This window comes from Hemitrygon akajei, chromosome 29 (assembly GCF_048418815.1).
Source record: "Hemitrygon akajei chromosome 29, sHemAka1.3, whole genome shotgun sequence".
Taxonomy (NCBI): domain Eukaryota; kingdom Metazoa; phylum Chordata; class Chondrichthyes; order Myliobatiformes; family Dasyatidae; genus Hemitrygon; species Hemitrygon akajei.
Window position 1 is genome coordinate 28,651,487 of NC_133152.1, and position 14,778 is coordinate 28,666,264.

General features: G+C 49.5%; 1 protein-coding gene across 4 annotated transcripts in view; it reads left to right on the plus strand.

The window, feature by feature from the left end:
• Positions 1–14,778, plus strand: part of ccdc187 (coiled-coil domain containing 187) — a 58,193-nt gene that overhangs the window by 18,098 nt on the left and 25,317 nt on the right. For all 4 annotated transcript variants that reach the window (XM_073032027.1, XM_073032028.1, XM_073032029.1 and 1 more), the window contains exons 3-5: positions 3,670–3,732; positions 4,705–4,834; positions 5,519–5,609. In XM_073032027.1, the coding sequence (XP_072888128.1) occupies positions 3,670–3,732; positions 4,705–4,834; positions 5,519–5,609 (284 nt within the window). The remainder of the gene's footprint in view (positions 1–3,669; positions 3,733–4,704; positions 4,835–5,518; positions 5,610–14,778) is intronic.

Sequence of the window (14,778 nt, forward strand, 5' to 3'; positions counted from 1 at the left end):
CTTCTGTACTCCCAAAGCGTGGTGACACCCCGAATCCCTCCTGGACTGTCTACACCCCAAAAGTACAAACACTGAAGTTTCCAACTCCCCCACCTCTCAACTCTGCTTCTCTCTCTCCCAGACCCCCTGAGATCCTCCAGCCCTCTTTGTTTTCATAATCCCCCCCCCCCATAGACCCATTACCCAGTTTTGTTTTCTCCCCACCTCACCCTACCCAAGCCTCATCCGACTCCACCTGCTTGTGCATCACACTCCCTGGGATCCCTTTTCAGCCCCCTGTCTTGCCTCTTCCCAGCTCCCTGCTGTACAGGCTATCCTCCATGCTCCACCCCCAATCATCCACCTACACGTGCCGCCAGTCCCCATGAACAGTTTCTTTTGATTTTGCTGCACTTTCCGGTGTCCCTGGATCTGCTCTTCGATAACTCAAAGCTGCACACAGTCCCCTGTCCCACTGTTGCGATAGAGTCTGGGGTGCACCACAGCTGGCTTCAACTGAACTGGCCAAGATCCAAATGAATCCTACTCTCAAGAATGCCCCTTACCCGTTTACACATTACAGTGTGGTTTTGTATCCTAATGTACTTGCATTTGATTTTTTTGCATTAATTCCACATTTCACTTGAATTGACTTTATTACTTACATCCTTCATATACATGAGTAAAAATCTTTACGTTGTCTCCATCTAAATGTGCAATTTATAATAATTTATAATAAATAGTACGTACAACAGATAGTTAATATAACATAGAAATACAGTTATGTCGGTGTGAATTAATCAGTCTGATGGCCTGGTGGAAGAAGCTGTCCTGGAGCCTGCTGGTCCGGGTTTTTATGCTGTGGTAGTATTTCCCAGATGGTGGTTGGGGTGACTCGGGTCCCCAATGATCCTTCGGGCCCTTTTTACACACCTGTCTTTGTAAATGTCCTGAATCGTGGGAAGTTCACATCTACAGATGCGCTGGGCTGTCTGCACCACTCTTCAAGAGTCCTGCGATCGGGGGAAGTACAGTTCCTGTACCAGGCAGTGATGCAGCCAGTCAGGAAGCTCTCAATTGTGCCCCTGTAGAAAGTCCTTAGGATTTGGGGGCCCATACCAAACCTCTTCAACTGTCTGAGGTGAAAGATGTGCTGTTGTGCCTTTTTCACCACACAGCCAGTATGTACAGACCATACGAGATCCTCAGTGATGTTTATGCCGAGGAACTTAAAGCTTTTCACCCTCTCAACCCCAGATCCATTGATGCCTATCTCCATTCCTCCTGTAGTCCACAACCAGCTCCTCTGTTAGTGGTCAAGGTGTTCTTGAAGTTTGGGGAAATGACAAGCTCCCCTCTTTCTGTGCCCCCACACGCCCAGGTGCAAACTGCTCTGCTTGGCCTGTAGGGAGTTTTGCCCCTGTGCTGTTGGTCAGTGCTAGTCCACTGCTGGCTAATTGTAGGGAGGTCAATACAGTCGGACAACCAAGGTTCCCACTCGTCATTACCGACTGGGACCGGCTGAGATACTGGAATGGCGAATTTGTCCTGTGGACACCCACTGCTTGAGCAGGCACCTGAGTGAAGAACGCCCATTCACGTCGGTGTACGTTGATCCCAATGGGTGGAAGTGTCGGGGGTTAAGAGGCCTCACGGGATGGGGGGAGGGGAGGGAAAAGACGGCAGCGTTTTCCATCTGTTGATTTACTTTAACCCCATCGCGCTGCCTCATTCTGTGCCTGGTCTGAGGAAAGTGCTGCTACATTGAAGTAAACTCCCATCACTTCACCTCTGCTAGTGAGAACTCAGTGCCCACAGACCGCAGGGAACTCTGTGAGGGCACCCTTGGGACAGTTTCTGTTTGCAGCCCAGGAAGGTGGATTCCGGTATGTGTCATAAGGTATCTCTGGGTCTGACTCAGATGTGGAGATTCATCCAAAACCAGCCTTGTGTGGCCCGTGAGGTAGCTCATGGCATCTTTCTCATACATTTTCTGCCTTTCATTGACAGAGTGGTAACATAGGAGTAGTAACTATCTTTAATCCCTCGCTAAAGTGCTTCAAGAGTCACTAAATGCTACAGCACAGACACAGGCCATTCAGCCCATGTGTTGTGCTGGCCCCTTTGAGTTCTCATTTCTTCTATTCCACGGATGTTGAATTTCTCAAAGGGGGCTGTCACCAGGAAATCCCATTGTTTTTGTACAAGGCTGCATTTCTTTCTCACCACTCTCTGCCAAGCGGAGACCTTGAAGGACCTCGCAGCCATTGAAGTACTTTGTCATGCAGCTGTCAATTCTTGCATAGCAAGCTCCCACAATCAGCTGAACAGATACCCTGCCTCTGGTGATGTTGGTCGAGGAGTAATTGTGGCCAGGGTGGCCGAAAGAACTGTCCAGTTCACTCTGGACCCACGGGGCCCTCCTCAGGTTACAGCAGTGTTCATTCCAATGGACTGTACAAGCTAGGCTGAATTTATTGACGTGCACAAGGTTGGCACGGGATAGATAAAGTGAGCCTGTACCTCCCGGTGACTGGAATAAATTCACGAGTCAGAAATGCGGCCACGAGCCGAGTTCTCACGTGGCAGAAAATCCCCACGGCAACCCGGCGAATCCATCTGTCCAGCCTCTCAAACGTTCATCGGCACGTGCGGGCTGCGGATGGGTCAGGTGTCTGTAAGCTGGGAAGGACCTTTGTACCCACCGGAGGGGGCAGACAAGCCTTGGCTTAACGTTACATCAGTGGAGTGTCACCCTGGAAGCCCCAGGGTGGGAGTTGAACCCAGAACCTTCAGAATCAGTAACACTGAGCTGCACTCAGTTGAACTATTTTCTTAGCCCATTCCTTTCATGCCACAGGCTGTGATCCAGCAGTTCAGGAATGTGATGTGGTTAACTGTTTAACAACCACCACTGGGGAAAGTACCGTAGTTTCTGGCTGTGCCCTCAGCACCGGCACTAGACTCCGGAATTCCCCTCGATCCTCTCTTTTCAAGGTGTTTCTCAGTACTTTGACCGAACATTTGATTCCCTGACTGACCAACGTGGCTCTTTAGTTCAACTTTGAAGATGGTTCCCATGAGAAGCCATGGGAGCTTTCTGTTTTGGTGGGGACTTCTATACAACTGCTTTTGGTCCTTGTTAACTGCTTGTGAGTCTGTTCTCGAGGCAGGTGTCCCTTCAAAAAAAAAATCTTTTCACTCACACACACGCGCGCACCTCCCTTTGCAATTTTGCTCATTTCTTTCTCAATTCCTGCTAAAACATTGTTTACATTTACATAATTTATTATATTGTAAATTGCCCTTTACTGTGCCTATTGTCTTGTTTATTAATTATTGTACTGTCTTGCACTGTTTTGTGCACTTTATGTAGTCCCGTGTAAGTCTGAAGTCTAATGTAGTTTTGTGTTTATTTCATGTAGCACCATGGTCCTGGAGGAATGTTGTTTCGTTTTTACTGTGTACTGTACCAGCAGTTATGGTTGAAATGACAATAAAAGCGACTTGACTTGAAGAGGGTGATGCGTTGTGTGTGAAGCACAGACAGTGTGCTGGCACAGGGTGGGAAGGAGGTCTTGAGAGAGGAGTTGGTGAGGAGTGTGGCTGGAGTCTTGACGGGCGCTGGCTTGGTGGGATGTTCACCAGTGACAGGAGTGACCCGTAACTTTCCTCTCCTTTCTGTTGCAGTGTGCCGTGGCTTTGCAGTGTTGGAGGACGGAGCGTTGGCACATAACCTTCAGGAACAGGAGAGTAAGTAGAAGCACCAGGCACGGTCTGCCTGCCTCCATCACCCGCAGAGGATGCTCGACCGTTGGCTCTGCAGCAGCTCCTTTCAAAGGGTTTCTGGTTTACACAAAACCAGACTGCAACGATGGGGCTTGACTAGTGATGGCCACTGGACTCCTGCAACTTGGGCCTACCTCCTACCAACCTCAGCCCAACCACCAGTCAGGGATTCTCCTCCTCTGGTCCAGAGGGTGCTCGCAGGGGCTCTAAGTTGCATGGGGATCAGACGGACTGAGACCAGGGCTCCTGCTCCTCCGTCCTCTCAGTGCGAGCACTCAGCAGCACTGACTGCCTATCAGCGAGGGAATGCGGTGGAAGTGCTGAAGGCAAGGAAGGAAGCTGGCATGTAGATCAGGAGGGGTTAGTGTCTCCGTTACAGAGTACGAGCAGGCGGAGACCCCTGACTCTGTGCTTGGGTTGGGACGGGCAGTGAATAGGTCCCAGTGTCCCATGGTTATGTGGAGAGAGGGGGGGAGAGTCTGCAGTGAAGGCTTCTGGAACTGAGGTTGGGGAAATGTATCTCTGGAAAGCAGGTGGAGGCTGCATCATCGTGATGAGAACGTGGAGCCATAGAAACCTACAGCACATTACAGGGCCTTCAGCCCACAATGTTGTGGCGACCATGTAACCTACTCTAGAAACTGCCTAGAATTTCCCTACTGTATAGCTTTCTATTTTCCTAAGCTTCATGTCCCTATCTAAGAGCCTCTTAAAAGACCCTATTGTATCCGAATCGGGGGGGGGGGGGGTTGAGGAGGATGTGGGCAAAGTGGAGGCCACAGCTGAGTGAGTGTTTGTGCGGGGGCTGTGGGGAAGGTCTGGAACCCTCCTGGGTTCTGTTCCTGTTCTTGCTTATCCCATTTGAAATGTGTATCGCTGAAGAGCGTCACCCAAAGCAAACAGTAAGAGCAGTGTCCCTGTGTTGGTGTCCCCCAGTTGAGCAGCACTACGCCTCGAACATTGAGAAGAACAAGCTGGTGCGGCAGGATGTCTGCGTGGCCAAGAAGCTGCAGAACGAGGAGGAGCTGGAGGCCAGACACTACAGCCGGGAACACCAGCAGCAGATGTAAGCTTAGGGGTGGAGGGGTGGGGGAGCAGGGGAGTAGCCAATTGTTGGAGGGCAGGGCATCAGGTGGTAAGATGAAGCTGTGTCAAACAGTAATCAGTTTCTAAGATGGCAAATTAAATATTTGGTTTAATGACCTCAGTATTTGGACCAAAGTCTCTCCCCCCTTTGATAAGCCACCCAGTGACCGGGCTTTGTTCCCAACAGTGACCTGCGCATGGTAGCAATTCACATAACAATGATGGTGTGTTACAGCCCTCGTGCTCCCACTGGCATCTGGTCCCTAGTTTGGTGTTTTACCAACTGGTGAACTCATGATAAAGCCCCTTCTGTCGTCAGTCTTGAGTTTGAGCACCCCCCTGCCCCCCCCCAACATGGAGATGTTGTGCTCAAACTCCTAATCCCAACTTCTGCCCGGTCTGGAATCTCGTCCAATGACACGCCGCCCGAGATGGGTTGGCTCGTGTCACTGTCACACGAACCTCCAAGCCCCAGGTATCTCCTCTGCGGGCTGGGCAATCGGTCCCACTGGCGCCGAGAGAGATGGTGTCAGGACTGCTGTTGTCCTGGCTCCAGAGGGGGGAGTGTTTGCGAGCTGACAGTTTTTCACAGGCTGTGAAGCACCCGGGACTGTTCTGGGTCAGTGGGTCTCTCTCCTGATCTCACCACGATTTCTGTCTGCAGAGAGGAGATGGATTCCCAGTACGCTAAGGTTGTCCAGGAGGAGATTGAGAAGCGGCTTGAAGAGAGTCTGCGGCGGGAGGCGCAGGACAAGGTAGGCCCGCTGATAAGCGTTTGCAGGGCGCCTTCGGGTGGGCTGAGGGGCACTTGCACACTTACTGGTTCCAGACGCCCAACTTCAACCTGTAGCTCGGCTGTTGGGGGGGGGGGGGGGGGGGGGAAGCTGCCTCCCCAAATACAACAACAGACTTCCAATTTATCAACCCCCCACCCCCCCCATTCCCACGACTTCAGTCCTCTCCTGAATCTGGGTATGAGTCAAGGGGCGGTCCCCTCTCTCCAGTCCATGCAATACCCCAGGGAGATGCCACCACACCCAATGCAGAGCTCTCGAAGCCTTGTTCTCCAGCATCTGCTGGTTGGGTTATCGTCCTTCAAAGAGCCCGATCACAGACCTCTCCCTTGTCCAAAGGTTTATGCAGCTTATGCCAGTGACCTAACCCAGGGTCGACACGGTAGTGCAACGTTTTGTAGTGATCAGGGTTCGATTCCTGCCACTGACTCTAAAGGAGTTTGTATGTTCTCCCCGTGGCTGCATGGGTTTCCTCGTGGTGCTCCGGTTTCCCCTCTCAGTCACTGAACACTACAGCACGTAAACAGGCCCTTCAGCCCATCTAGTCCATGCCAAAATATGAAATCTACCTAGACCCAGGCCATAGCTCCCCATAACCCTCCCTTTCAGGATACACATCCAAATTTCTTTTAAATGTTTAAATTGAGCCCAAATCCACCACTTGTGGTGGCAGCTCGCTCCACAATCTCGGCACCCTCCTGAGTGAAGAAGTTCCCCCTCATGTTCCACTTTCACCCTTAACCCATGATCTGTAGTTGTAGTCTCAGCCAAACTCACTGGAAAAAGCCTCCTTGCATTTACCTTATATGCCCCTTGAGTGGTGGCATCTATTAGTCTCGCGAGACCAGGGATCTGCGTCTGGAAGGTTTCCAGGGCACAGGCCTGGGCAGGGTTGTATGGGAGACCGGCAGCTGCCCATGCTGCAAGTCTCCCCTCTCCACGCCACCGATGCTGCCAAAGGGAAGGGCAAGGGCTGATGCAGCTTGGCACCAGTGTCGTCGCTGGAGTTGCCAGAGAACGGTTAAAGGCAACATCGGACTGCCTTAGGGGCTCCGGCTCCGGATTTGTCCTCAGGGTTTACTCCCGAAGCCTTTCTCATGAGTGGGTGTGGCCGCAAGGCAGCGGAGGTTTGAAATCAGAGTTTTCCCTCTCTTAGATGAACTGCCTTCCCAGGCTGACGAGCTCCGTCTACCCAAAATATGCCCCTTATAATTCTGTATACCTCTATTCCCTAAAGTGTAGCGGAATGAGGGGAGATTTGATAAAGTCCTGATCTGTTCAACCTTTCCTCATAACTCGGGTCCTGGCAACATTCTTATAAAAAAATTTTCTGTACACTTTAAAACTTATCTACACCTTTCTTGTAGGGAGGTGACCAAAACTGCACCCAATACTCCAAATTAGGCCTCGCCAATGTCTTATACAATTTCAACATTACATCCTAACTCCTATACTCAATACTTTGATTAATGAAGGCCAGTGTGCCAAAAGCTTTCTTTACAACCCTATCCGCCTATGAAGCCACTTCCAATGAATTATTAAACTGAATTCCCAGATCCCCCCCCGATCTACTGCACTCCTCAGTGCCCTGTGACTGGCCATGTATATCCTACCCTGGGTTGTCCTCCCAAAGTACAACACCTCACACTTGTCTGCATTAAATCCCATCTGCCATTTTTCCAGCTGGTCCAGAGCCCACAGCAAACTTTGATGGCCTTCCTTGCTGTCTGTCCCTAATCTTGCTGTCATTCAGTTTACTACTTTATCATCCAGATCATTGAGGTGGATGACAAACAACCACAGACCCAGCGTCCATCCCTGACTCACACTATTCGTAACAAGCCTGCAGGCAACCATCTACTAACACTCTTTACCTTCTTCCGTGAAGCCAATGCCTAATGTATTCTGCAGCTCCATTCTGAATTCCGCACGACTGAACCTTCTTGACCAGCCTCCCACGCGGGGACCTTGTCAAAGCCCTTGCTGAAGTCCCTGTAGACAGTATTCACTGCATTGCCTTCATCACTTTTCCAGGTGACAATCTCAAAACTCTGTAAGATTAGTTAGACTTGACCTACCGCTCACAAAGTCACGTTGACTATCCCCAAACAGTCCCTGTCTATCCAACTGCTTAGATAATCGCTCTCTTAGAATACCTTCCATTGACTTACCAGCTACTGATGTCAGGCTCACCAGCTATCATTTCCCATCTTATTTTTAGAGCTGTTCTTTTAAAAAAAAAAAAGAAAGGATTAGATATCATTTAATCCTTCAGCACCTCACCCATTACTATGGACGTTTTAGAGCCCTGCAATTTCAGCACCAGTTTCCCACTGGGACCCTAGGAAGCAGCTTGTCAGGTCCTGGTATTTTATCCACCCTAATGTGCCTTGACAAGAACCACCTCCTTGTCTGTAATTTGCATGGACCTCACTGCTGTTTCGCCTCACTTCTGTAGACCCTTGCGTCCGTCTCTCAGTAAATACAGTGCAAAGAATCCATTTACAATCTCCCCATCGCTTTTTGCTCCATGCATAGATGACCAATCTGATCTTCCAGAGAGCCAATTTTGTCCCTTGCAATTCTTTATCTCTTACTATATCTGTGGAAGCTCTGGGGATTCTCTTTCACCTTGTCTGCTAGAGCATCTCATGCCTTCTTTTAGCCCTCCCGATTCCCTCCTTCAGTGTCCTCTTGAATTTCTTGTATCTTCAAGTACCTCATTTGTTCTATTCTGCCTACACCTGCTATATACCTTCTCCTTCTTAACCAGGGCCTCAATATCTCACGAAAACCAAGGTTCCATAAACCTGTTATCCTTGCCTTTTATTCTGACAGAACATACAAACTCTGTGCTCTCAGTATTTCAGTTTTGAAGGTCTCCGACTTAACAAGGACGTCTTTACTTGAAAATGACCTGTCTCAATCCACACTTGCCATTGAATTGGCCTTTCTCCAATTTAGAATCTCAACCTGAGGACTAGAGCTATCTTTTTCCATAATTATATTGAAACTAATATAATTATTGATCACTAGTTAGGGTCAGTTAATTGTAGGCATGCTATGTTAATATGGAAGTATTTCAATGTACTTGACCTATAAAGTTGATCTTTAATCTTTAAACCCCCCCCCCCAGGGTAGCAGATGTCCAGTCTGTGCCAACACTGACCTAGACGGGATAACAAACCCATTTGTCAATTTTTCTAACTTCCTCACTAAATGTCACAGGCAACATGTAGGCTCCTCTCAAAATGATTGATCAGTAGGGCAGGACTGTGGCTGAGGATTGGTAATGTTGGTGTTGAGTACCGACACCCACCCAAGAGCAGGGAGCCTGTAGAAACACACCCTTGATGCTGACCCTCGATGTGATGGGATGAACTTTGGCCAGGTTCTCAGGGTTTCCCCCCCCCCCCCCACTCCCACAGCCCCTTCTAGGTGGTGTCATTCAAAGTCTTAGATCCACCCCAGTGAACACAGGGTGCCTCTGTTTAACACTCCCTCTGAAAGAAGAAGAATAGCCCTTAACTCAGCAGTGGAGTTAGCGGGGCACCGTCATGACGGTGTTTCTGTAGCAAGCTGTTCTTGTTTTTACCAGGCCGAGTTGCTAGCTCAACCGGACTTGGATTCGAATTCGGGAACCTTCACTCCGGAGTCTGGCGCTGATATTATTGTGCCACCAAGCGGGACACTCCATCTGAAAGGCAGGGCTTTTTCACCACAGCAGTCCCTCAGTATTGCACTGGGACCACAGCCCCCAAGAGGAAGGTAGGGTGCCTAGGGTCTAAGGGGGGGGGGGGGGAGCCGATATTTGACACAGGGTCAGGCCAAAATGTGGCTGTTGTAACCACAGCAGAATGGACTCCAGCATCCCCCCCTCCCCTCCAAAGAGGGGCAACCTTTTCTAAATGAGACATGTACTGATTGTTCCAAGCAGGACAGGGAAACAAAGGCAGTGGTAGTGTTTGCAGCTGGCAGGCCAGGCAGTCGGCCACAGACAGAAGCTTCTAACGCCGTGAGTCTGTCGACTGAAACCTTAGACCAGTGGCTTTGAGTGAGGTTCTGGCTTCCTTACAGCTGGGAGAAGCTGCTGCTTTTCAGGACCCCGTGGTGAAACACGCTGTCAGTGTGTCTCATCACCGGTTCCATGTCCCAGCAGTGAGTCCAGAGAGGTATCTTTTAACCCTTTGGTTGCCTGGTCTAACTGGTACAGCCCTCCCCTCTAGTTGATGCGTGTTGCCGGGTTTTCAGTCGGAACAGCTCCTGCCAGCTGTAAGCCAGCCAATTCCTCTCCCCAGCCACCACTCCAACATGTTACACAATGTGAGAAGCTTCTGTCTGCAGCTCAATTAAGCTCACGTCAGCACAGTTAGAGTGGGGACTGGACTGTGACATTACCTCCCGGTGAACCTTCTGTTTTCCCTTCTGTGAATTCCACAGCATTGCCTTTGAATCCTGCTCAATCAATCCTTGTGTCGCCACCACAAACGGAAGACGCACACAAGAACATTGGAGGGACTCGGCATCTGTGGAAAAGAGTAAACGGTGAGCGTTTTGGGCTGAGACCCTTCCTCAGGACGTGGCCTGAAACGTTGACTGTTTACTCTTTTCCATCGATGCTTCCTGGCCGGCTGAGTCCCTCCAGCATTTTGTGTGCGTTGCTTTGGATTTTCAGCGTCTGCAGATTTCTCTTGCTTGAGATGATAATAGTAAAGAAGTTGATTTTCCCCAGAGATTGAGTCTGGTTCTGGTCTCACACCTGGTCTAAACACACCTGCCCCAGCTAATCCTTTCAGACGTCCCTACGGAGCATCAGTGTAAACAGTTTTCATGAGAGCTGGGCAGAGCCGCTCTGATTCCTCGAGGTTGACACTCTAATGTGTAAATCCTGTGGCTGCTTGTCTGTTCCACAGAGCGTTCCCTGTATCATAGAAACATAGAAAATAGACGCAGGAGTAGGCCATTCGGCCCTTCGAGCCTGCACCGCCATTCAGTATGATCATGGCTGATCATCCAACTCAGAACCCTGTACCTGCTTTCTCTCCATACCCCCGACCCCTTTAGCCACAAGGGCCATATCTAACTTCCTCTTAAATATAGCCAAAGAACTGGCCTCAACTGTTTCCTGTGGCAGAGAATTCCCCAGATTCACCACTCTCTGTGTGAAGAAGTTTTTCCTCATCTCGGTCCTAAAAGGCTTCCCCTTTATCCTTAAACTGTGACCCCTCGTTCTGGACTTCCCCAACATCGGAAACAATCTTCCTGGTGCAGTATCGGCTGGTGCAATGTGATTGGAAACCTTGGCTTTGGGGCTCTGGGCTGGGTGGATGTGGCTCTGTGGACAAGTGTGAGTTATTAGCTATTTTCCCTCTGCCATCTCGCCCAAGTCATCGCCTTTCACAGGTCCTGACACCACCAGAGCCCCCAGATCTATGCAGAACCAACTGACGCTGGGATCAGAGCTTGTTGATGTCCCAGCTAAAACGTTCCCATATATTACAAACCACACAGAGCGTAGGTGATGGAATGGGACTGACATGTAAAGATTAGGGTTGTCACGCGCAAGTTGAAGCTCACAGTGAAGTCCGCTGTTTGCATCGACAGCCAGCTCAGTCGAGGATTGCGCTGGGGGACAGCCTGCTAGTGTCGCCTTGCTTCCAGAGCCAGCGTAGCCCGCCCGAGGAATGTGGGAGGAAACCCGCGCGGTGACGGGAAGGAAGTCCAAACTCTTTGTATGGACGGTGGTGGAATTCCACCCTGATCACTAACTGCCACAGTACGGTGCTGCCCTCCCCCCCCCCCAACTCTACAGCATCTCTTCAGTAAACCAGAGATACCTGCACGGGAGAGACACAGAGCCCACTTCCCTTCCACAAGCTGGAGTGGGATTTCCCTGTGTGATGTCGTTCAGCTGCTCTCCCTTCTCTCAATTTCTTTGCCTCCGCACCACCACACTTGTTCTCACCTGAGGTGCCTTTCATCTTGTTCTCTCCAGGCGGCTCCCCCCGCCACGGATACCCAATTAATTCCAGCGTTGCGGCCGCAGGCTGCCTTTAATTCCTTCTCAACTTTAGCGGCCGGTATGCCAGCCATTAAGCCCGCCCCTGGCCGGGTCCCAGCGCTCTGCCTTCTCCCGTTCACAGCTTGCTGCCTGTGCCTTTGGCTTTCGCAGGCTTCTGATTCAGTAAAGTGAGTAAATGTGCTGAGCTGGGATGGTGGTTGCGGTTTGCCACGATTCCAGAACGACCCCCCGAGTGAACAGTGGGGCACTTGCTGTACAGGTTATTTGGAGCATTGAGGTATTTAAGGGAGTGGGTGGAAGGGAGATGGGACTGGACTTGTGTTTAGTGTAAGTGTGCACGTGGACCATTTAGGCAGCATTGCCTGCTTTGTGATATAGTTCTGTACACCGTTTCTGTTCTCAGCATCAACTGCCAATGGTTTGGGCTGGTTTCTCTGAGCTCATGACTGAAGTTTGTGGAGCTGAGTCCCTCTGTCAGGCCGACATGCCTTCTTTTAAAAAAAGAAACACCTTTATTTATCACGTGCTCATCAAAACTTACAGCGAAATACGTTGTTTTGCATCAATGGCCAACACTGCCCGAGGATATGCTGGGGCAGTCCGCAGGCATTGCCACGCCTCCGTTGCCAACACAGTATGCCTACAAGTTAATAACACTCACTAGGATGGGTTTTGGAATGTGGGAGGAAACCCGCAAGGTCATGTAACAAACTCCGTACGGACAGAGGCGGGAATTGAAACTGCCTGTACTGTAAACTGGAGCACCTGGAGGAAATGAACGTGGTTAGAGGGAGGATGTATAAACTCCGTACGGACAGAGGCAGGAATTGAAACTGCCTGTACTGTAAACTGGAGCACCTGGAGGAAATGAACGTGGTTAGAGGGAGGATGTATAAACTCCGTACGGACAGAGGCGGGAATTGAACCCTGATCCCTTGATCGTTGGTGCTGTGAAGTATGATGCTACGCATACTGTATTGGGAATGTGTGCCTGGATTAGCAAGTGAAGTCCCACCTGCTGGGTGCTCCTCACTGGGCACTTGGCCCAGTTTTCATGAGGGGTATTTCCAGCCACCTCACTGGGGATCATTTATTATTCACCCCAAAGGTGACTTCGGGGAGCATTACATCTGGACATGGTCCTGTGCACACCTGGTGAGTCCCTACCCTGGGGTAATGTCTGGTCTTCGGACACCCAGGGCTGCATTAGATTCAATAGCCAGAAGCCAGGATGGGCTGTGTGTGGCCCAGTGGATAATCTTGAGTGGCTTGGGTGTCCCGAGTCAGGTTTCTGTGGGCGGTAACTTCTAAAGAGTAGATTAATTGAACCAGAAAGCCTTGCTCCAAATTAAAGCCATACATCAGAATATGACTTACAGAGGGCTTCCCTCAAGCCTTTTGTACAACATTTGCTGATTCTAATGTATGAATGTCCTGCTCGTAATATGGTCAACAGGTTAAGTTTTTTAAAGATTTATGGCCCTAGAACTGGGGTTCCCAACCTGGGGTCTCTGGACCCTTTGCTTAATGGCATAAGAAAGACTGGGAGTCCCTGATCTGGAATGAGGTGAGTGAACTGCATGTTCTGAATCCCTGTGCCATTTTCTCATTTGCTCTGGTTAACGAAGCCTGCTTAATAGGTGAGGAACAGGAGAGGCAGTTTCACTGGAGGAGATTTGTTGTCTGAGCGAGCTAGTCGTCTGTCTGAGCGAGCTAGTCGTCTGTCTGAGCAAGGACCATGACCTGAGCCTTGGTGCTCAATTACTGAGCTTTCTGCACTGGTGTTGTTGGTCTCTAGGTGTGTTCAGTGTAAGAACACGCACAGGAACAGATTGAGGCTGTCGCCACCGTACAAAAAGATCACAGCTGATCCAGTGTTTGTCTTGACGCCAGTCTCCTGTTCTCCTCCCGTCTCCAAGCACCTTGTCTTTTTTGCAGCGAAAGTCGTCAATCTCCATCTCAAGCAAATTCAACAACGCCCCTCCCCATTCCCCGCAGCTCTCTGTGATCGACGACTCCAAAAACTCATGATCCCTGAAAGAAATTCTTCCTCATCCCCATCTTGTGGGGAGCTTCTCTACGATAAGATGGGCTCTTGGTCTTACAATCTACCTCATGATGATTGTGCACTGCATCGTTTACCTGCACTCCACTCTTTTACACTTTATTCTGCATTGTTATTGTTTCATCTTTATTCTAGTTCACTGATTTAATCTGTATAAGTAATATGCAAGACAAGCTTTTCACTGTACATTATACATGTATGGGTGTGTGTGTATGTATGTGTGTGTGTATGTATGTATATATACACACACACTATACTGTGTAATAATGTACATTTGATAATATACCAATACCCTCATTTCCAAACTGTGCCTTCACAAAGCATCTTCTCAGCACCAATTTATCAACCGCCACCACCACCCATTTTGATGAGAGCATCTCAATTCCATAGATGCTCAACTTCTCAGAATTTGTTCATTCCAAGAGTCAGCCAGCAGAGCCTTTCCTACCCTTTTTCCAACTTGCGTGCCTCAATCCCTAAGTATAGACCAAAAGTGTGTGTGGTCCGCCGAGTGCTGTCTCACCAGCCCCTTAACAGCAACATTTCCTCACTTTTAAAGATCAACGTCAATTAGGCTTCCCAGCTGTTGGACCTCCAATCTTTCTACCCCGAGTCTCTTCCTCAGGGCCTCATTCTGCCGAAATAAAAGGGAAGTTCTCACTTTCCTCTCCGGGGTACTGGCCTGAATCTGGGATTCATGGGACTCTGCTGTGTGTTCTTCCCCTTGGCCGTCAGATTTCTGAATGGACAATGAACCCAGGAACACAACCTCAGTATTTTGTTCCTCGCTTTTTGCTCTACTTACTTAAAAAAGAAAATTAGATTATATATATACTTATTGTAATTTATAGTTTTATTATGTATTGCATTATACTGCTGCTGCAAAACCAACAAATTTCACAACATATACCGGTGATGTTAATCCTGATTCTAATCCTGATGTGACTTCTCTCAGCTCCACAGCACCACTCCATTAAATTCAAGGTTCTCTCAGCAGTGAATCTTTTTGGTGCTGGTGCAGTATCGTGCCATTGAAGAGAACG